This window comes from Gossypium hirsutum, chromosome A12, assembly GCF_007990345.1.
Source record: "Gossypium hirsutum isolate 1008001.06 chromosome A12, Gossypium_hirsutum_v2.1, whole genome shotgun sequence".
Taxonomy (NCBI): domain Eukaryota; kingdom Viridiplantae; phylum Streptophyta; class Magnoliopsida; order Malvales; family Malvaceae; genus Gossypium; species Gossypium hirsutum.
Window position 1 is genome coordinate 107,357,736 of NC_053435.1, and position 23,446 is coordinate 107,381,181.

At 31.4% G+C, this 23,446-nt stretch overlaps 2 protein-coding genes and 1 long non-coding RNA gene across 4 annotated transcripts; 1 reads left to right on the forward strand and 2 right to left on the reverse strand.

The window, feature by feature from the left end:
* Positions 1 to 432: 432 nt before the first annotated feature.
* Positions 433 to 6,495, reverse strand: LOC107943355 (proline--tRNA ligase, chloroplastic/mitochondrial). 2 transcript variants are annotated; one of them, XM_016877099.2, is made up of 12 exons: positions 5,947 to 6,495; positions 5,808 to 5,864; positions 5,595 to 5,705; positions 5,304 to 5,390; positions 5,102 to 5,215; positions 4,808 to 5,014; positions 3,971 to 4,108; positions 2,608 to 2,769; positions 2,114 to 2,313; positions 1,345 to 1,428; positions 1,071 to 1,219; positions 433 to 727 (listed from the first exon to the last, which is right to left on the reverse strand). In XM_016877099.2, exons 1-11 carry the CDS (start codon positions 6,298 to 6,300, stop codon positions 1,078 to 1,080), a joined length of 1,656 nt encoding a protein of 551 aa, XP_016732588.1. In that variant the 5' UTR covers positions 6,301 to 6,495; the 3' UTR covers positions 433 to 727; positions 1,071 to 1,077. The 2 variants fall into 2 exon arrangements, with proteins under 2 accessions (XP_016732588.1, XP_016732587.1); XM_016877098.2 differs by lacking the exon at positions 433 to 727 and having other exon boundaries at positions 789 to 1,219.
* Positions 6,496 to 13,679: 7,184 nt separating this feature from the next.
* LOC121211200 (protein SRC2 homolog) lies at positions 13,680 to 14,342 on the forward strand. The gene has a single exon (XM_041083708.1). The coding sequence runs from the start codon at positions 13,698 to 13,700 to the stop codon at positions 14,322 to 14,324; it is 627 nt and encodes a 208-aa protein (XP_040939642.1). The 5' UTR covers positions 13,680 to 13,697; the 3' UTR covers positions 14,325 to 14,342.
* Positions 14,343 to 15,838: 1,496 nt separating this feature from the next.
* Positions 15,839 to 17,772, reverse strand: LOC107943351 (uncharacterized). The gene is made up of 3 exons (XR_001696000.2): positions 17,409 to 17,772; positions 16,035 to 16,168; positions 15,839 to 15,918 (listed from the first exon to the last, which is right to left on the reverse strand). It is a non-coding gene; the product is annotated as an uncharacterized lncRNA (long non-coding RNA).
* Positions 17,773 to 23,446: the final 5,674 nt, after the last annotated feature.

Consider the following 23,446-nt stretch of genomic DNA (forward strand, 5'->3'; position numbering starts at 1 on the left):
TGATCCCGTTCCAAATACATCGTAAATTTGCCTTTTATTATTATAATGTGAATATAAGAATGTGTTGAAACAGTGTTTTTAAACTCAATTATTGAATCACAGTGATTTTAGTTATTATTTTTCAAATAAGAAATTCATTATAAGGCACTGTATCCGCGCTACCTACAGCCTAAATTATATGATATGATTGTGGGCATATATTATATTATGAAGGCCAACAAATGCGTCTCTTTTTCACAAACGTTTCTCCACTCGGTTCTGACCGCTCATCAAAATAGAGTTTCGGCTTTATAAAGGTTTAAAAATTTTAATATATATTATTTTTATTAATATATTATTTAAAATGTATAAGAAAATTTAAGAAAGATTTGAGTAACTCAAAATTTCTCATCATCATATTTCATTTAACACATTGTCTGGCCATAAAATAAAATATTTAAACTTCAAAATATGATTTCATTTACTATAATATATATTTTATATTACTAAAAATATTTCTATGTTTTTACAAATCTAATGATAGATATTGCATATTTTTTTATATTTTATATTTTTTAATTATACGCTTTAATTCATAAAATTTCAATAACCTAAATATATATAATGTCATGTTCTGTTCATTTTCGAGCATCAGGATAAAACAAAAGCAAGTTTCTGCTCCTCATGGAGCTTAATTTAGCTCCTCCATTTTCTCTATGATTTTGCAAATCAAAGTACCTACCAAGTCCTATTACAGAAATTTGATTAAATTAGTCCCTCTATTATTATAAAATAAATAACACACCAGATAAAAAGAATGCAAATAAGCCAATCTCATTTTATACATAAATATCACTATATATCAAACCGGATGTATAAATTGTTGTCCTAGATCAACCCCAAAGGCAGGCAAGAACAAGACCAAATGACAGCTTTAAAAATGTATAAACAGTTATGTGTGCTGTTTCAGTGAATGTAGTGAAAGCTACGTGTTTCATATAGGAGATGAAGAGGGTATAAAAAACCTGGACAAAATTCATGACATATAACTGCAAAACTAGATGGTTTGAGAGCTTGAAAATAAACTTTACCGAAGTCTTAATAAGATTTTGCAAAAATGGCAACTTCGTCAGCATGCTTGCCTGTCATCAAGCATGTTTTGGTCCCCTGAGGCTGTTCGAAGGGGAAACAGCGAATCGTTGCCCCTGTTTCTTCTTTTATCCGTAACTCATCTGCATCGCTGCAGCCACAACAGAAATATATTGTCAGACTCACAAATGCACATGTTTCAGTAAATATATAGTCAAATGAACAATAGTCAAATAGTTCTGATATGGCTATCATCTATGAAAAAGAGTAGTATACCTAGCAGACCAAGGACCCCTAGCCCATTTGCCCAAAGATATTGCTTCTTTGAGTTCTTCATAAGAGCTCACATCCACTATGTTACTGCAAAGAGTCCAGAAAGCATTAGAGATAAGAGCAAAGAAGTCCAGAGTGCAGAGAAGCATATGGATTCTGTTCAACTCAAAAAATTCTGTGAAGCTCTCAAGGAAGTTGAAGCTTCCAAGAGCGATAGATACAAGAATACATCCATGTAGTAAACATAAAACCATTCGATATATAAGAAGAATATCTAATAAGACAAAGCGAAGACATTGTCAGAAATTGAATATCCCCAAAGCGATCCTATTTTTTATAGTTTCTAGAAATGCCAATAATAAGAATTTGCAATGGCAACACTTTGAAGAGATTTTGCAGGTTTAATTAATTAAGTAGATGTAAGAATTACAGAACAATGTACTTTTAATCAAAACATCAATTCTACTAATCCCTAAATCCTTCAGGGTCTACCATTGAACTGAAGGCAGCTATTTTTGTAAGCTCTAAAAACAAGAAGCTAGTTATGCAGTTTATCTGTTGTATACAAATAAAAGAGCAGGTTTGCCAATTCAATGGTCATGCTTTAGCTTTACAAACTCATCATATACACATACATAGTACATTTATAAGCTTGATTCAACCCAAATATCTACCGGCTTGCCATAATGAACATCAAAGCTCAAAAATTTGTTATCAGTCCAGTTCTCCTTGGGTTAAAACTCTTAATAATTGCTTGAGAAAGAAAACAAACCTGTCCCGGAAAGATATTGCCCTCTGAAGAAGAGATGATTGGATCTCATCCAATCTGTCTTTGACATAAGCTTCCAATATTGAAGGTTCCATTGATATTCCAAAAACTTTCCCTTGCTTCCCAGGAATATCTCTTCTAGATATGACCACACTCCCACTCGAAACATCACGGGGACCAATTTCAATCCTCAGAGGCACTCCCTACAAAATTATTATCTAAAGCTTGAGGCAGATGAAAGTTAAATATATTTTTTGCAAAGCAAATAAGATCAGACTACATCACATGATAAAATAATATAAGCACCCAAAAAACTCAAGGGACGGATCACAACTTCATCCATACACATTTTCTGGATCATGGACAGAAGTTTTATGAACTTCCTTGGAGATTCCTTATCCCAGTTTTTTAGCTTGAGGAAGAACATAGAGTTAAGAAATAAGATTTATACTTCGGCATAACCAATATAAGTGCTGCCCATTTTAAGGTAAAGATACCTTCATCTCCCAGAAATTGAACTTCCATCCTGGTGTCCTCTGATCTGTGTCATCAAGTTTAACCTTAAGTCCAGCATTTTTCAGAGTTTCTGCAACAGAAGATGCAGCATCTAGAACTCCTGTTTTCTCATCAACCTTCTTCCAAATAGGTACAATTACCACCTGAAAGCGTATGATAGACAACACAAAAAGACAATCATTATAAAAATAATAGAAATTTGTAAGAGAAACTCAAGGCATTTTTTTCTTTTTGGTTTTTAAAATTTATTAAGCATTACCACTTGAAAGATGAACAACTGAACCAAGAAGATAAGTATATTCTAATGATTATGTGTTGTAGGAACAGACAACGGCTGGCATTATCACATACACTTGACCGGAACAAGTAAAAGATATAAATGAAGATCATATGCAAAGCCAAAACTCTAATTAGTTTAAAAGCCAGTAATTACGAGGAAAGCAAGGAGAATAGACCACTAGCACCTCAATACTTACAAGCATCTTTGCCCTTAAGATCAAGAAGTCTAGATAAGCATCAGACTCATTAATGCCCTATTGAGACATCATTTTGGGTTAAACTGGTAAGCCCACACAGGGAGACTGTTTTGTCTCAAAGAAAATAATTGAGCTATTATAAAAATGGATGTGGTGATACAGACTCCAATTATCTACATATTTTCCTCTTCCCTTTTCTTTCTTTTTTGAGTATTATTATTGGTAAAAGAAGTATCACTAAGGGACACATCAATGGTTGGGATCTGGTAATTCGAACTTGGACATCTCAAGTACAATTCTTAGGAGGACAAGGCTTTTATAGATGGGAAGATACTCCATTTTGTTACCCAAAGCCCAGTGAATTACCATATGCAGGTTTAATAAACCAACAAAATTTGTTGTCAAGACAGCTATAACAACAACACCAACTATTACCTTTTTTTAAAGCAAAAAAAAAAAAAAAACTCTCTCTACTATTAAAACATGTTACACAAGTATTCTCCCGATATTTATTTAGCTTCAGAACAACATTGTGTATCGATAAATCGCATGAAGATAATCTAATATCCAGAAAGTTGTTTGCAAACGTAGTTCCACTGTACATATCATTCTACTTATAAGCTCCACCTTACAGGCTGAACCATAGCTACCTAAAGGGTCTGACACTGTATTTTGTGTAACTTCTTAAAAGAATAACATGCTTCTTCTACAGCAAACAGAATCCCAAGATCGCTTACAATTGACTAGCAGTCTCAGCCCCATAATTTTATATCAGCAGCATATTTACCATTGCCTTTGATAAGAAAAGGACCAATCAACTAATGCCAGCAACAGTTCAGGCCATCTATTACAGTTTATCATTACATACCTGTACTGGTGCAATCCTCGGAGGAAGCATCAGGCCAGCATCATCTCCATGGGTCATTATAATACCACCAACAAACCTTGTGCTGATTGCCCAAGATGTTTGCCACACATGTTGCCTTAGTCCATTTTCATCGGTGAACTGCCCAAGCATAACTTTCAGTCAAAAGCCTTTATTAATTATAGAGTTACCAATACAATGGCCAGTACAATATGCAACAAAAGGGATCGATCATTCACTTTAGCATTTAAAAGGCTTATGCCTACCAGAAACAAATAGAAAAGAAAATTGCTGCAAACCCTTTGTGGAAGGACAATAATAAATGAATAAAAGGGACAGCTAAGTACAAAAATGTCCTCCATTCTACAGTGCCTAAGCAGTGTTATAATCTTTTTAAAAATATATACTAACCTTGCCTGGCTTTTGGATTGGCTTTCTGAAATTGCTAGGACCAAGAGCAGAGACAGTAAAACAATAAATTACTACATCAACGAGAACATGAGGAAAAATAAAAAAAAAATCTAAAGCAACCCTAGACAACCAATAACAGAAGCCTATGTAATCCTGGAAAATGTCTCCCAAGAACAAATGTGTCATTAAGTGGAAAAAATCCTTGACAGTGCCTATATTCAATAATAACCGAAGGTTTAAAGAGTTAACCACAAAAAGATAGCAGGTACATATTTCATCCATGTGAAAGTAAATAACAGAAGTGCATTGCTTGCCAGCAATTTCCTTATCATTAAACTTCATTGGTAAACAAATTATTTGCTCCCTGCATGCATATCCATATCAGGAATGAAAAAGAGATAAAAAAGTAGCACCCCATGTATAAATCACCTGTGTCCCAAAAGCACGGGAGAAGTTTTGCCCAAGATTGTGGCTGGTTCCAGCTTGCAAGGCCTTGCGATCACCCATCATAGCCTCTATTGTATAGGTTTTGTCAGCACCAGCAAATGTTTCCACTTTAGATTTTCTACCTGCAATTACAGGTATTGCAGCTTGCTCATAAGCAAACTTTGTATAGACATCAATCATTTGCAGTGCCTGCAGTTCAGTAGCATCCAATCCTTTAAATAAAAACAATACCATCTAAATTCATCATGTCTAAGCCATAGGTAAAGTGACATAAACCTCTTTTTCTGCCTCTTCCAGTGTGGCATGAGCTGTGTGACCTTCCTGCCAAAGAAATTCAAGGGTCCTTACAAATGGTTTCGTCCGCATCTCCCATCTTGTGACATTTGCCCACTGAATGGTATAAAACAAGGGAAACAAAGTAAGTGGCAACCCTGCATAACTGTATAAACAGGCCAAATATATATAACTAAGCTTATACCTGATTGATCATTAGAGGGAGATCACGATAACTGTGAATCCACTGGGTAAACATATGATTTACTATAGTTTCACTGGTAGGTCGAACCTGTCACAACCTCAGGAAGTATAACAATCAAAGGCAAAACTCAGGTCATGCCATCATGGTTACTCATGAACCAGCATTTTCATTAAAAAGTCATTCAGTTTGTATACCACTGAATATAATTAAGCTAATTCATAAAATTGCATTGATAACACTCAGTAATACTGTAAACAAAAAGAGTTAAGCTAAGTAATACTAAATGTGTACCACAAGTTTCTCTTCAAGTTCCTTTCCTCCTCCAATCGTAACAAGAGCTAATTCAGGACTAAAACCCTCAACATGGCTAGCTTCTTTCTCTATAAATGAGTATGGAATAAACTGTAGTCACAAAGTAAATTTCACAAACCATTAAGCTAAAGTAGGCAAAGCAAACATACAAAATGAGAGCTTAAAACTTATCCCCAAAAAAAAAAAAATCACCTGTGGAAAGTACATGTTACTGTGCCCAGTCTCCTTGAATTTAACATTCAAATAATCCTGCAAAATTTTCAAAATCAACTAAAATTTCGAAAGATAAAAAGAGCAATTATTAGTGTAATTTGGAAGAAAATGAAGCGACCTGAATTGCTTCCCACATAGCGTAACCATAGGGGCGAATAACCATGGTACCACGAACGGGACCATAATCAGCTAGCTCAGCATTAGCAATAACATCAAGATACCAAGCATTGAAGTCCTGAGACCGAGGCGTGATGACTCGGTCAGTACTCCCCCGGTCTTGGACTCGGCCGCTCTTCTTACTGTCAACTCGGTCCTCGGTTTCCGTTGGACTCGACGCAGCGCTTTGGGCGGAGAACCCAGCAGCCAGAGGCGGACGGAGATGGAGACGCCGCCGAAGAGACACCGTGGAGCGGCGGGTAAAGGAAGGAGAGAAGAGGGAGGTGAGCGCCGGTAGTCTTAGAGACGACACCATTTCCGTTGGGGCTTTCGGAGTTTTTCAATGTACAGTGTTCACTAGTCTTGAAGCCTGCTTCAGGGTCGAAGAGATGAGATTTCTAAAGAGGTAGGGATTGGGTGCGCTCGTGTACATTGAGGATTAATATCGAACTTTTTGGTCGCTCGATTAGTATTTGTCAAACAAGATCATGTGTAGCTGGGCTGAATAGCCGTGGTAGATCCAAAGAGAGGCTAAATCCTACACATAAAAAATACCTTAACATGTCCGCGTAAACCAGTCAACTTGACGGATTAATTCGGGGTGCTTACGTCGGGTTAATTCGGGTCGTTTCAATTCTTAATGTTGTTCGAGTCAGTCATTCGAGTTTGTTGATTTTTTCTATGAAGTCATCTCGTTTGTGTAATTTCCCTAATTTCAAATTACTAGTTTCCATCCTTCCAAATTTACACTAATAAAGTATTATAAAACCCTTTATAAGTAAATGAGTAAATTAGTTCTCTATTAAAATTTTCATCTATTTATAATATTAAAAGTGATCTATTTATAATATTAAAAGTTAATTCTTAATATGTTAAAATGAGTTATACATATTTGTCGATTTTATTTAAAAAAAATTTAATTAGCTAAATTTTATATATTAAATAAATAAAACTAAAATTGTATGGGAATAAACTAGTTAAATTATATTAGTATGAATATATTTGATTTTTTTATATAAAATTCATAAAAAAATTCATCCATAATAATTGAATCTAAGATACTATTTTTAAAACCTTCAATTTTTTCATTTTAATAAAAAAATTTTAATTATTTTTATATAAATTTATAATAAATATATTTTTATAAAAGTTTTCATTCACTTATTGGATATGTTGAATTAACATCACGAATTTATCAAACATCAACTTAGAAAAAAAAATTGAAAATAATTTACTTTTTTTTCTTAAAGAAATAATAAATATGATTACACTAGTGCTTGTGTTTTTATATTTTATATATAAATTTTAACAACAATTAAAAAACATTAATTAAAATAACCAATAGCCTAAAAGTTGAACTTGATATCGATGATATTTTGTTTACAAGACTTTTACCATTCCACTTAATAATTCATTCAATGACGATTTTTTTTTCATAAATTTATCTTTTTACATAAAAGTTTTACATTAATGTACATCATAATATCATGATTAGAAATATTCATGAGCTAGTTTATGATTCAATTCTAAATAAATTGAAGCTTCATATCAACCCCCTTAAGTAGAGATTTTATTATTTAAAAATCATAAATTTACTTTTAAATATATTAATGTAAGGTTATTTTTATTTTTTTATTGTTTCAAGACAACAAAAGACATCAACTTACGCCACTCGAAATTGAAAAAATATAAACTCAAACTTAATCCAATACTGTGAACACTTTTAATCGAAATCCAGATCTAATACAAAGCTTCTTTTTACAGGAGTGAAGTGTCCAATTTGTTTGGGCTTTGAGCCCTAGATGTTTGAGTCCATATTTGAACTCGTAAACAGGTTGAATGTTCTGTCTCAGCAAATAAAATTTTGGTAAGCACACCCACCTCATTAAATTATTAATAAATTTACGTTTTAGTTATTAGATATAAAAAATTACAAAATATTATTGAATTAATTAAAACTTTTTATGTAAGTCATTAAGCTGTTAAAATTATTATCGTATGATATTTATTTGCACCGCCTACACAAATTGAAAGCTCTTATTCACCTTCTATTTTAAACTTTTAGGCGACATGGATAAAATATCATCACTCCATTCCATTAATACTTTTGAGTTTTTTTTACTATTTTTTTTATGTTAGTTTTAGGATTATTTAACTTTAATTTTTCAACATTTGTGATTATTATTTTTAATAATAATATAATTAAGCAAGGGCAAAGTCAAAAAGTCTTTTTAGGGACCGAAATTAAATTATAATTTTTACGATCGTAAAAATATAATTTTACCATTTTAATAGTCTATATCTTTATAATTTTTAAATGATTAAATCAATTTTTTATTATTTTTAGGGAGCCAAAGTACAATTTTATCTTTTCTAATTTAAAATTTTAAAGAGTCTAAATAGAAAATTTTCTATTTTAGAGGGGGTTGGGGCCCTTGCCAATAGGGGTGTTCAGTCAGTTAACCGACCCGAAATAATATTAACTGAATTAACCGATCCTTCAAAAATTTTAACCGTTAACTGAACCGAATTTTTTTAAAAAAAATTAACCGAACCGAAATTTTTTCGGTTAATTCAGTCGGTTAACCGAATTAACCAAAAATTATATGTTTTTTTATTTTTAGTTAAAATAAGTATAAAATTAACCGAATTAACAGAATTATTTGTATAAAATTATATGTTTTTTATTTTTATTTTTAGTTTTAGATTTAGATTTAGATTTTTATTTTTATTTTTATTTATTAAATTATTTGTAATTTTTATGATTGGGTTGGGTTGGGTTGGATACTTAGGTTAATATATATTAGATTGGGTATTTGGGTTTATGTTGGATTGGGTTTGAGTGAATAGTGAACTATTTATATATTATAATTTTATTTATTAATTTTTCGGTTAAACAAAAAAAAATTCGGTTAACCGACCGGTTTCGAACCGAATTAACTGTTAATCGAAAACTCAAAAAATTATTAACCGACCCCCAACCGAATTAATTCGGTTAACCGACCGATTAACCGAATTCGGTCAGTTAACTGAATTTTTTGATTACTTGCCAGTTATGCCCCTGTAATTAGGGATGGCATCGGGGCCGGCAAATTTTTGCCCAACCCGACTTGACCCCAACTCTTAAGAAAAAAATCTACGTTGACTTCGCATCTGAAATTTAATAAAAGACTTAACTTCATTTCATCCTGACCCAAATTTATTTAACTGTTTCATTTTTTTATTTTGAAGTAAATAAGATTACAATTTTTTAATTATTTTTTCAACAAAAGATTAGCATGTTTGAGTTTAGACTTAAATTTTAATATATTTATTTTTTATTTATATATTTAATTTTTATAAATTAAGGACATTTATGTTTGAGTTTATTGATGCAAAGGTAATTCATTTTAACTATTAATTACATTAAAAATCTTTAAATTCAATCCATTTTTTTATAAACGCATTTGTATTCAATCTTCACATCTATTACTTAAGTTAACATTAAATAATAAATAAAATTATAACGTAAGAGGCTCAAAATTTATATAATATAAATGATTAAAATATTAAAATCCTTGTAAAATTAAAATAGATTAAATACGATTGTAACACCAACATAGATACATGAATTAGTTTATTAATATGTATTAACAAGGATGAGTAGAGCGGAGATAAAAAAAATGTATAACATGATTTTTTTTACGGTTAAAACTCGAGTATCCACTAAGAGTATTAATTATTTTTTTTATTACGAGTGCATTTCGAAAAGGTAAACGATTGATCACGAAATATGCTTCATTTTATTTAACGAGAATTGAACTCCTAATTATGTGATTAAGAAACGACACCACAACACACCTCGTGGATATACAACATAATTTCTTTTATATTCAAATCTTAAATTACCTATAGACCTTAAAAATCTTAAATTAAAAGATAATATCCACTTAAAAATACTCAAATTTATATTTTCTTAATCATTAAGAGTGAGCTAAAATCAATTTATTTTATTGAGAGTGACACTGTTAGTAAGACTCCAATGTTAAAGAGGGTGGTTATACCTAAGCACCTCCTAACTTAGCCTTTATAATCATTTAGTAATCAATTTGTTTCAATGATAAAAGGAAAAACTGGGAGAAAAAAAGCTGAATGAATGGACAAATTGCAATAAAAATCAAATCCTTAATAGAGAAGATAGATACATATTTACAAAATTATCTCAAGATTTATTTAAATAATAATTTTTTTTTGAATTACAATAATGGCGTAAAGCTCGAATAGCCAACGTAATTAGCGCGACTTGAATTCAGGCCATATTTAGGGCGGTGAACATCTTTGATTATAAAATTATCACATAGAATTTTGTTTAAACAATAGTTTAATACATACATAATATTATTTATTAGTGACATGCTTTTAAATAAAATTTAAGAGATAAATATTAAAAGTATACATGAACTTTTATTTAATGTGGAATGTTATACATAAATTTTGGTTTTGTGCGATTTTATACATGATTTTTTTATTTAATTTAATTTTCACAAACAATTAAATATTATCGAATTAATACTATTTTACTTTAATATATTTTATATATAAACAATTATATTAATCCGACATGAAAATAAATGTATGTATACATTGTTTTAAATATGTACAATTGAATAAAATTAAAGCTTTATGCATACATATTTTATGTGTATAATTACATTAAATCAAAATTTATGTATTAAATTATATATTAATCATAATTTATATATAAGTTTAATATTTATCCTAATTTTTTATGATATAACAATATTTAATTGTGAATTATCTAATCTATTATGTTATATATGTAATATCATGCTTCGCTTGAAAATTCAAAATTATACACTAAAATATCTAAAATGAAATCCAAACATGTTCAGGTAAAAGTGAAAATCAATGACATCGCCATAGTGCCAGACATACATAATCCATTCATCTTCAACAACGTTACGTTACATTGCAAGGAATGTAGTTTGTACGATAATCCAATCAGATTCCAACACGTAATCCAAAAATTGAACTACCCAGTAAAATATCCTATAATGAAAATATTCAAATAAATAAGCCACAAAGTGGAGCCCGCTGATTGTTTTTAATGTGACGGTAAAATTCCATTGTCTATACGGCAAGCCAAATATTACACCGAACACCTTTCTTCACACACACATAATTATATATTTAGTAAAATAAAAAATAATAAACTAAATAAAATGTGGGCACAGAATTTTCCTTGAATCCAAGCACTCCATTTTTTATTATTATCTGGGTTTGGTGGGATTTTTTTCAATGGAAAATACGTTAAAAAATTATAATATTTAATAACAATTAATGATAATATTAGAGAGAGAAAAGTGAGAAGTGAAGTTAACGCCAAGCAGATGCGACGGTGAGTGTTTGGCTAATCCAGCCAAAACTAATACCGTCGTTTTCTTCTTTAATGATGAATTCGGGTTGACACGATTATCGGTACTGAGTTTAGCGCAAATTGACTCTACAACGTTTTAGCTCAGAGGCTTTTAACTTGAACCCCACCATGCTCATTTGGGCTCGCCATTTCCCGAAAGCCTCGCATCTTTCAACGTGGTCCCTCCCTTCGCACGGAACTGAGTTGGCAATTTTACGTAACAGCGCTTCTTCTACCTTCACTCGTTTCGGGTTATTCAGGGATATGGTCAACTCAATTGAGTCAACCAAGGCTCCATAATATCCGCATGCTTCTCCCCTCCTTTCACCTATAATCCTATGGACAAATTTCTACATGAGGAAACTTAAAAGGATGAATCATGGTGAATCTCTTACACGTGTATTTGGATGTGATTAACAAAATACATGTAAATCTTTTAAAATCATTTAGTTTGCATGACAACTACTTGGGTGCCATGCAAGTGGAAACTAATATCTATTCTTTTGACTGGATTCACTTCAACTAAAAATATTTTGGTGGGATTTTAATTGTTATTTAGACAAATCTTTAAATATATCTTAAAATTGAATAATACATAATTAAATTTCATAGAAACGAAAATCCAAAAACATCATATAAGATTCTCAACCTTTCTTAATTAAATTTGGTGGGATTTTTCATGTTTTTATTTTTAAAATAAATTAATTTTAACTTAGTTATTAAAATTTGATTTTTTTTATCTCAACACTCCAACATAAATTTTATTACTTAAACCCTATTTAGATTAATGCAAAAACCAACCCGCCGTCAAAAGCACATCAACAAGCCACAATTTGTTTGCGGTACATAATTTGGATGACCAGTATGTTGTCCCCATTTGTTTAGGACCAGCAACATGCCTTCGTTTGGCAATAATCCATGTACCTCTTTTTAATTTTAATTTTGAATAAATTACACTAATAATCACTTAATTATATATATTGACCATTTAACTATAAAAAATTATAAAATAGTTATTTGATTATTAAAAAATTTAATTAAAAAATTTTAATTTGGAGTTAAATTTTAACCATTTTAATCACTAACAATAAAAACTTACAAAATAATTACTCAACAATTCGATTTTATCTTCTTCTTTTTTTATTTTTTTTGCAAGTTTGAAATTTTATGATTTTGATTCACATTCAACTTTTCTTAAATAATCGAACTATCCATTGTAATTAAATTTAAGTATACTTATTTATAATTACGTAGCAATGTTTGGAGGATCATCACGATACTACTAAATTGGCTGAAATTACTACTAAATTGGCTGAAATTGAATTATCCCAAATTTTAAAGGATGCAGTTAAGGAATCGGGGAATTATGCAAGATAAATTACCTGTAATAACTCATTTTTTTCCTCCCTCTTTAAATTAAGTAGTTATGTAAATTAATAAGATAATACAAGGAATTAAAATATAGTGAGCGTACATTTTTACAACTACTCAGTAATTTTCAAACGCATTAATTAGTAAAAGTATTATAGAAGTTTCTGAAAAAAGAAATAGATAAAATTGGTCCAACTCATTTATATACAAATAGATTAAGCCGGACTTGAATCTTGAATGTAAGCTTGAGTTCAATTCATATTTTAAGCGAGCTTAATAATTTTACCAAACCTTCTTAAATTTTAAACTAATATTTAAACTTGAATAGATAACCCGACTTATAAACAGATATAATTTAAACCTAATTTTATAAATAAATATCTATTGTCTATCAAATCAATAGCGAGTTGTTATCTTAAATTTTTTTAAATGAAACAGTGATTTTAAGGAAAAGAGTGCACAATAAATTAAATTATTCCAACACAATCATAAACTCTTACAGCATCACAACCTAACATAACAAGGACACAAGGTGAGTTAAAAGGTGAGACAATTGATTTCAATTTCAAAATGCTTAAACCTAATAATTATTAACTCAAAACATAAAAATTAAATTTCGTTAATTAGAATCCTAGAAGCAATTATCCCTCGTATACGTATCATCAAAGAAATTATATAAGAACTGTTTATTACTGACTACATATATATTTACATAATTCAAACATAATAGATTGATAATAACTAATAAACCAAGAATCCAGTTAGAATAGGCCACCTGTCAACCAAGGTCAAAAGAGTAATTTGCTACAGAAGAACCTCGTAAGACTCATCTCTCTGGTTAATGGAACCTGTATAAAATGGCCCTCGGCTCAACCTCAGCCATCATCACCTTGTTTATTGCTCTCCAAAACTGAACCAGAAATATCATGGCCTATCCGCATGAAATAGAAGTAACCCTCACCACCACCACGAACCTCAAAAACGTGAACTGGCGCTACGGTCCGATCAGGCCCTACGTCGTCGTTTGGGTTGACCGAAATTACAAATTTTCCACTAAAGTCGACGAGGAAGGTGACACCAGTCCCACCTGGAACGAAACTCTCGTCCTCCCTCTCTCTGCTCCCATCGACGACGATACAACCCTCTTCATCGACGTCGTACACGCCGGCTCCGAGGAAGACACCAAGCCTCTCATCGGCTCAGCTAAGCTCAAGCTCCGTGAAGTTCTCGATGACGCCGGCTTCGGTGAACGCCACAAGAAAACACTCCAGCTGAAACGTCCCTCCGGGAGGCCGCAAGGCAAAGTTGACGTCAAGGTTTTGATCAGAGAGTCACGGTATCACGAGCCTGATCCGTACCGTGCAACTCTCTACCAGGTCCCAACACCACCGGCAGCTCCGCCAGCTTATGGTTACCCGTACGGTCAAACGCCACGAAATCCTTATTATGCATCTCCACCAACTGGCTACCCCTACAGTGGTTACAATTACAACGTCCCGCCGCCGTACGGTCAGGCTCCATTGAGCATGGGAAATGGAGGGTATACTTATTAGGGGCAAGAGGAGAAGAAGAGTAAGGCTTAGTTTGGATGGGCGGTGTGTTTAGCTCCGGTGAGGTTAAAAACAGTGGTGGCGGTGAGATTAGTTACTGTAACGGTGAGATTGGATATTGTAGCGGTGAGATTAGAAACAGCGGTGGAGTGTGTGTTTGGATTCAAACGCAGCTGTAGCGGTGAGGTGAAAATAGAAAATGACTTTTAAGGACATTAGATTAAAAATGATATATAATAGAAGTTTTTAAAATTATTTAACAATTACAAAATTAATAAATGGTTAAAATTATTACAATTATATTTATTTTTAATAATAAATAATTAAAAATGAATTAAAACTAGAGACAAATTCAAAAATTTATTTTATTTAATATTTCAAAATTAATCATATATTTAATTATAGGGGCTCAATTAATTATTGAAAGATTATTGAAATTATTGAGCCTTTAGAAAAATAAAACATTATTGAAAGATAAAATAATAAAGCAACTCTAGAATAAGGGTCTTAATTCATGTTATTTCAAATGTTTGTCATCAGTAACTCAATGCAAGACATTGCTAGCACCAAATAACTTTAAAACTAAAGCCACCCGTTGGCTAGTAACTGAAATAGCCTATGGCCACCATGTAGAACGTGCAATGTCGAGCCTTGAGCTGGTCATCAATGCTAAAGGGAAGAGTTAAGAATCACATCTGTTGGGGTTTTAACAGTAGAGGAAGAAAACAGAAACAAGTAACCCGGATGATGTAAAGATTAACTTCATTACTTGAATAAGCAATATGCAAGAAAACAGAAGCATTTATGTTACAATGAAATATGGCAGTTAACTAATGTATAACTGCTCCCACTAATACATGACTAAAGCCTAGATAGAATTACAAACAAAATGTAGCTGACATACCAGCTATAACATCAAACATAAATCAATAACTACTCCTACTAACTTTAAGTATAAATTACACTGCAACTAAATCAAGTTACAAATGAACAAAATAAATAAAATGCTGCTGCTTATCTGGTTCAGCTTGGATGCTGGTCTGCATGCTGATTTGCTGCTGGTTTCCTGTTGCATTGCAGGCCAAAGTCAATACAACTATGAACTTACAATGAAAAATATAACACCATTTTTCAGAGTAAATTTATGCCAAATGCTAATTGTTTATTGAAAATATTGAACCCTGATGAACACAAAACAGACTTGAATTTAGTAAGATGGCATTAGCATCAGAAATTAATGCACCAATGGTTCTAGCAAAGCAACAAAAAGAAAGCAATGAACCTTTTATAAACTTAAAAGTGATAGAAAGACCATCCACCTGTAAACTAACAAATTAATAACGTGAAACCAAAAGTGTCCATAGGATACAACATAACGCATTCTGCTCATATCAGACAATGTCTACATGCAAACTGACTACATAAAGCTTGAGGATAAAAATATTGAGATGGATTAGAAATATAACAACCAATAAAGCAGGGTAGCTGGTATTAAAATTGCAGAAAGTTGACAACCTCTGCAGTGAGAGAAACAGGAGCGTATCGACGAAGTTGCTTTTGTAGTATTAGACTGCGTGCTTCATTGTTCTCTTTGTACCTTTAAGCAAGTATTTGAACCGTTAACCACAACATGAAATGTCAACATGAATATAACATTTAGATGAATTTGACAATTATTTTGTTCAACAACATGGTCGTAGTTACTCAGCTTACCTTTTTGTAATTATATCAAAGAGAAGACCATATTGTTTATTTACATCATAAGGAACATATTTAGGATCTGCTTCAGCTAGGTGACTTCTATATTCCCCAAAAGAAATGTATTTTACATCAGAGACTTCGGTATCCTATCATAAAAAAAAAGCTAATAAAAAACATTCACATTTTCAGGTAGTTTTGTAGAGGGACAAATCACTTATCAGTATTCCCTGTTTACCATTTACCATTCACATTTTCAAAGCATGACTTTCATATATAATTGTAAAGAAAATGTATAATGAACTATTCATTAAGCAGCAGGCACCATCAACAGCCTTAAATTCTGAGACTAAAACCAACTTAAAAGGAGGACAATCATGGTAAAGATGGAAGTTTAGAAGGATGAATCTCATCCATAGAATGAAGACCTGAGAGCTATATTGATATACTTCAGAATAGGGATTCTGCAGCAAATCCATGCAAGCCTATTAAGTCCAAAAACAAACCATAAAAAATGGATTTTCTAAACAAATAAATGTGATCAAACATTATAGACTTTTAGGCTTCTCATTTGTCTTTGTGCAAGATGTTTCTCTTTCAAAAAAACCCCTTAAAAGAGGCACCAAAAGTTGAATTGCACTTACTCTTTGGCAGTCCAATATTTTTTGGAAAATTTTAGAGAGAGAAAGAGACAGACTTGTTCAACTTGTTTCCATAAATTCATCACTGATAGTGGCATTTTTCTTTAAGTGCTCGATTTAGATCAAAAAGGGAACTTCCAATCAAATAAGAGTAAAAAGCTTACAACATGAAAACAGACTGAAATACAACCAAGAGTGGAAGGGCTTAAGATCTAGAGTTGAATTCCACTTGTTCATTCAGTACAAGCAATGTTTAAACTTGAGATGATAAACCATACCTACACCAGATGTTTCACTGTAGTCAACTTTGTCACTACTGTAGACAGGTTTGGAATATCAAGAAAAGTAATCCATACTCCACCAGAAAACCAGTAGAAAACAAAATCCATGAAATTTTGAATGATAATTCCGACTGTTATTGACTATTGTTCATCTCAACAATTTTTGGACAAAAAAAGTACTTTGATATGGAAAACAAATATAGAATTTTGCATATTTAAAAGGTTTCTTGGCCATCTAGAAACCACTGGGTTTACCATCAGTTAGGAAACTATCAATTAGATATTTAAAAGAAATGTATTAACCAAATCTAGCAAGTATATAAAACAACAAAAAGTAGCAATGATAAACAAGAACATGGGGAGAATATATGTGCACGGCACACATAGAAAGATTAAAGACCGAACAGTTTTTCAAATGCCCTATGAAAGAAGCAGCACTGAAGACTTGTGAAATTGGATTCACTTACTGTGCTGTTATTAGCGATGAGTCACCAGCAGATATATGGCCAGCACTGGAGATATCCCACAACCCTGGCCACGAGTCCTTGCAGTCTGCACGTTTTTGGAGAAGTAATTCTTGTGTGCTCTCAGTAAAAATCCAGACATGGACTGCTTTATGGTAATCCCCATCTCGATGGACATCTCCCCTGCAAAGAGATCACAATGAGTTACATACCAAGAAACTACCATTATAGAGAAATGCCAGTACAGAAATCATAAGCAACCTCTAACACACAATAATACTCAAAATGAAATATTTTATATCAAATGTATGCCTCCCTAGCTCTAGCTTGCAAGTTTTCCATTCCCAGTTCCAATTTCAAGGACCGTAAGCAGCCTCCCCCCCAACTCACACTCACACTTGAAAACTTTCAGTTCTATAATCCAGATTGAGTACCAAAAAAATTAAGCAAAAAAATTAAGGGTTCATTGAAAGAAATTACAAACCAAATCAACAAATGAAGCTATTACTACCAATTTCAAGGAACCAGCTTAACTAATCTCAAAGGTTCTATCAAACCCAATTTACAAAAGCTGCAAATAACAAGTATAGCTTAAATTAAATTGTCCTATAATTTTCCAATTTGATAACTGCAAAAACATGTTTTCTGCTAAGAGTAAGCAACAGGCAGTATAGAAAATAAATAAAAGAGCCGGTTGTAAAGTAATCCTTTATGTTGAAAGGTCAAAAACAGATAATCCAGAAATTGACAAGAATGAAGGGACGTGCCTGGGCTTGGAACCGCCGATTTTTTTACCGATTTTTTTTACCAATTTTAGTGAGAACGTCGAGATACTCTACTTGTTCAACGTAAGGCTCTGCCATTGTTTCTTTCGGTGAATCGGACTTTGTCTTCGTTGACAAATTTGGTAAATTGCGTGCTTCCTTATTTATAGCTGAAGACAAAATATGCTGAGAAGAGAAGATGAAGAACGGAAGAAGAAAAAGGAATGAAGAACGGATGAAGGAGAAGAAGCCTTACCTGGATGAAGGAGGAACCGGAAGAGGTCTTTGACCAAACTGATTTGCAACCCAAGGGGAAGGGGAAAGGGAAGGGGAAAGGGGAGAAGAAGGGTAACCAAACATCAGAAAAGCTTGAAGAATGCAACTGAAGAATGGGTAAAAGAGGAAAAGAAAAAGCAATTGAAGTTGAGAAATTTTTACTGGAACAAAAGGCTCCAGTCTGAAATTAAGGCTCCAGTGAAGTGAAATACATTTTCAACGCACTGAAGAGTGCTTTCCAAACAGCCTGGCGTTTGCTAGCATTTCAGTTGCAATTTTTTTTAGCCTAAAAAAGATAACGTACTGAGATCCAGTTGCATCCAAAGGGGCCCTAAGTTTGGAGGGATGGGAACAAGGTTGGCGGTGGGTGCGGTTGCAGGGGCATTGGGTGGACTGGCGTTAGCAGAAGGTGTGGATGCGGTGGAGGATCATATCGTAGATGAGGTGGCGGAGAAGGTTGAAGACGATCTTGGATTCGACAACGTTGGTGGTGCTGATGATTTTTAAATTCTCTAGACAGTTCTCCACGTTTCTACCTAGTGTTAATTAACTGATGTCGTCACAAGTTGAATGTAATATATTGTAAAAAGAACATTTGATGTAATGACGTGTCACCGTTGGGTGGTTTTATGGATGTCGTCTTTCGGAGTGCATGGCCATGACATTTGCAGTAAGCAGTTGTTATTGACGTCATGCTTTTCTTAATGGTGGGTTGAAATGCACGCAGTGTTTTTTTTTTTTACAGCTCACACGTCGAGTAAATTATGCTGTAAACATTATTACGCGTCCAAATTTCGATTAAATTAATAGGCTTAACCAATTTAATTTGATTAATCGTTGGATTATTGAATCTACTTTAGTTGAAAATTAATTAATATTTTAAAATTTTAGATTGTTAATTAATTTTATTCGAAACCTCATAATTTATTTTAGTTGGTCTTCAAATATCCCTCGCACCTTGTTGCAATCCTCGAACGTATGCCGGACACCCCTCAACGACGTCGTGTAAATAACCGTTTAAACACCATTAGTAAAAATAACATAACAAAAGGCAGTAAAGATAATGACACAAAACCCGGTCATGTTAAGCATCCAAGCACTCAACTTTATAAAATTCAGTATTTAATAGAGGTGCACGTAAATTCTTGATGCCTTTTTTAAGTGACAGGATAGATTAGAGTAGCCAGGCACCGATCCGCTTTCTTTGAATGCCTTCAATCCTTTAGTGCGCTCCATGCTCTAAAGGCTTGGTAGCCGATGTGTGTGGCTCAGTTTACGTGGTTGGGCCGAGACATGACTGAGTCTGGACTTGATTCAGGCATAAGTATTGGGCTTTTCTCAAGCAGTTCGATGAGCAAATGACTTGAAAACAAAACATCAGCAAATGTTTTTGTTCGTGTCGGTCTTCCCCCCAATAAAATGCTACATCCCTTTCTGTTTGACTTTCGTAGAACATCTGTTTCAATTACATGGACTAAACTGCTTGTCCCCTTCTGTCAATGGAATCATGTTCATCTTTGGCTTCCTTTCTTTTCTATCCTTCTTTTTTTATGATAGGTTGTTGAGCATCTAGGTTTTGGTTTCACTACTGATTGCAATGTATGAATTTATCCACTTTCATCATGTGTAAATGTTATATATAGATTTTATTCATTTTTATTTATTTATTGCAGTTGTATTTTTATATTGATTTGATTCTATGTTATAATGATTCTATTTTTATATTGATTTGATTCTATTTATAATATTCATAGAAAAATATTTAATCAAGAAACTTAATGATTTATTGAATTTGGTATCTTTAATTCCACTTGTTGAATATTATTTTCGGTTAATAAAATACAATTAACATATTTCTTCACGTGAAATTTAATCATTTTATTGAAATAATTTTTTAATTAAGATCATTTACATTTAATAAATGATAGTTTATATGCTTGCTTATATGAAATAATTATAACTTTACTTAAAAATTTAGACCATATGTTGTTATAGATAACTAATTTAATAAAAAATGTACTTTATAATTATGAATGTTGTTATCATAAGCGAAAAGCTGTTATAGAGAGTTAAAATAAAACGCAAAAAATTAATTTTCTAGAAACTTGATTCTTTCAACGAAATGTCGTTATAACGAATAGTCGCTATTGCCATAGAAAATACTTGATTGTATATATCAAAATTTATACAACATAAATCATTAATATATATAAAAAAACAACAAGAAACTTTACTAATGAAGTTTTGGTATAGATAGCAAAGTTGACTCGATTTTGAGTCTTATTATCCGCAATTGCAATATATATATATTTTGTGTGAATTTAATCTTACTCGTAAGTGAATTATTCAAAAGCATATTAAATATTATTTTGTTATTGAAAATAATATAAATACATAGATTGTAATGTTCAAATTCAATGTATTGTACAAAATGTAATTCATTATAAACGTTTAAATTGAAAAAAAAAATGAAGAAGACCCCACAAAACATTCCATTCTATCTTCAAAAGAAAGGCATACACGATGGTGTGAGATAAATCCCCTCTCTTGCTTTTTATTTAAATAATTAATTATTTATTGAGGTTGCTCTAATTATTAAATTATTGTATGTTCAAATTAAATAGAAAAAAAAATTAGTGTTGGTGGAATTTTTGTAATATGTGATGGGATTGGGATTTTATTTTTATTTGAAAGTTGTATACAAATTTGGATAGAAACCCTTTCACCTACTTTCTACATGTGGTGTGCCGGTTTAGCTTTAGCCTTGTAGGCCCATAACCACACGCATCCACCCAATTTCCGGGTCAGTTTCTAAAATATCCATTGCTTTGCGCTCTCTCGTTGGACCCACTTTTCTTTTAAATGCCTTATTTGCTTAATTACTTAATATAGAAATAAAAATAATATTTTAATTAATGAAGATAGTTCTTTTTCTTGTTAATAAAGATTTGCTCATATTAAGAACTGTTTTCTTTTAATTATTTAGGGAAGGCGATTAGAAAATTGAGGCCAGACATGATTCATAAATTTTTAAGGGATTAAAATGTAAAATTAACATTATATTAATTTATAATTTTTAAAAGTTTCAGGGGCTACAAGACAATTTTACCTTGAAAGTGGGCAAGGCCAACACCTTCCTCCATTTACGCCTTTGGACTTAAGGTCATGATATAATGCAAACGAGAATCTAATGTTATATAAATAGAAATTCTAAGATTTTTAAAATAATATTATCTTTGCAAATATATATATATTTGTTTGGAGTTAACCATTAGATTGATGAAGGAAAGTATAAGTATAGTTTAAAATTTTCTTCTTCATTTTTTTCTGTTGACTCTAGAGAAATAATTATTTTATATGTGACGAATTTTTAATGCAAAATAATAATTGACTGAACATTAATTATTTTTACTATAAATTATTATTAAAATAATAATTTAATTACCTTAAATTCAATCACTTTTGACCCAATTTAGTTTATAATTCGAACTAAAATCTTACACAAGAATAAATTTATTATTCAAACTTTATTTTTTGTCGTGTTTGTTAATTAAGAGTAATGTAAAGATATCACATAATGTTATGATATTTCACATAGATGGAAACGTGACATTCCCTTTAAAGGGATCAGTTTATTTCATCCGAAAAAATAAATTCAAAATTTACTCCTCTAAAAAAATATATATTGAATGTTTTTGTGTGTCACGGTCATGAAAGCTAATTTACTATTTATATGGCACGGTTTCATGATTTGATGAATTAGGATTGGGTAGACCCTCATGCAAGTCAACACGTATATTACTATAAGGTAAATATATGTTTCTTGAGTAAGGGATTCGCCTATATGATGATGCGAACTGCGCGGTGATGAACTATGTATTAGTGAGCTGGACATGCTGACAGAATTGTGAATTAGTATGAAAATCAGGTTAATTTGAGAATCAAGTAAAAATGAATACCATAACAAAAAACATATTGAAAATATGGATTTTCGTAAACAATTATCAACTTTGATTTATGTATACAACTTCTTCTTTTTTTCATTTTAGTTTAAGTAATAATAAACAAACTTTTTGTTACTTTTGATTGCAACAAAAAAGTTTTTACCTTTTTCATAACCTACACGAGTGGGAACTAGGAAAGTGAATCATCATAATTTGGAACTTTATAAGCCCATTATTAATGTGTATATATATGTATATATATGAAAGAGAATAAAGGCAAACATGATTTAAAAGGCACATCTACAAAAAAATCTTATATTATAAGATTAGAAGTTGATATATGAATCATTGCCTTATGCATTTCAACTTTTCCACCATCACTATCATCTTTTAGTCTTAGGTAAAAAGCTAACAAAATCAATGTAAAAAGTTATAAAAAGGAAAATTAAAAAGTAAAAAGTAGGTAAAAAAGTAATAATAAAATGATTCTTTCTTAACCCATTTGTAATTAAATTGGCCTGATTTTAGTTTAGTCCCTTTGTTATGTTTAGATTTAATATATATATAATATTGAATGATGGGGTTATACAATTTAAACTTATACGAAAAGAGTGTTTGTTAAAAGCTTTAATCACTTAATATAAATCAAGGCTTAAGATATGATTCTTATACTTTAGTTTGACATAATTTAATTATGTTTTTTTTGTAATATTATTAGTAAGTGCAAATCGATAATATTGTAAATTGGCATTAAAGTTATAACGTGAAATATTTTAAGAGTTTATCTTAGATAGAATGATATCTTAGATAGAATGATATTAAAAAGTCTCCTTTTAATCACTCAATAATAATATACCACGTCATATTTTTTTTAGAGTGTATAATAATATAACAAATTAAAAAACATTAAATTAACTCTTATTACTATTTTCAAGTCTAAAATAAATCTAATTTTTATATAAAATTCTCAGGTTTTAGAATTTTATATTATCTAAAAGAATTTTTTTATATTGTCATTCATTTATAAAATATACTGCAATGATATATATATTAAATA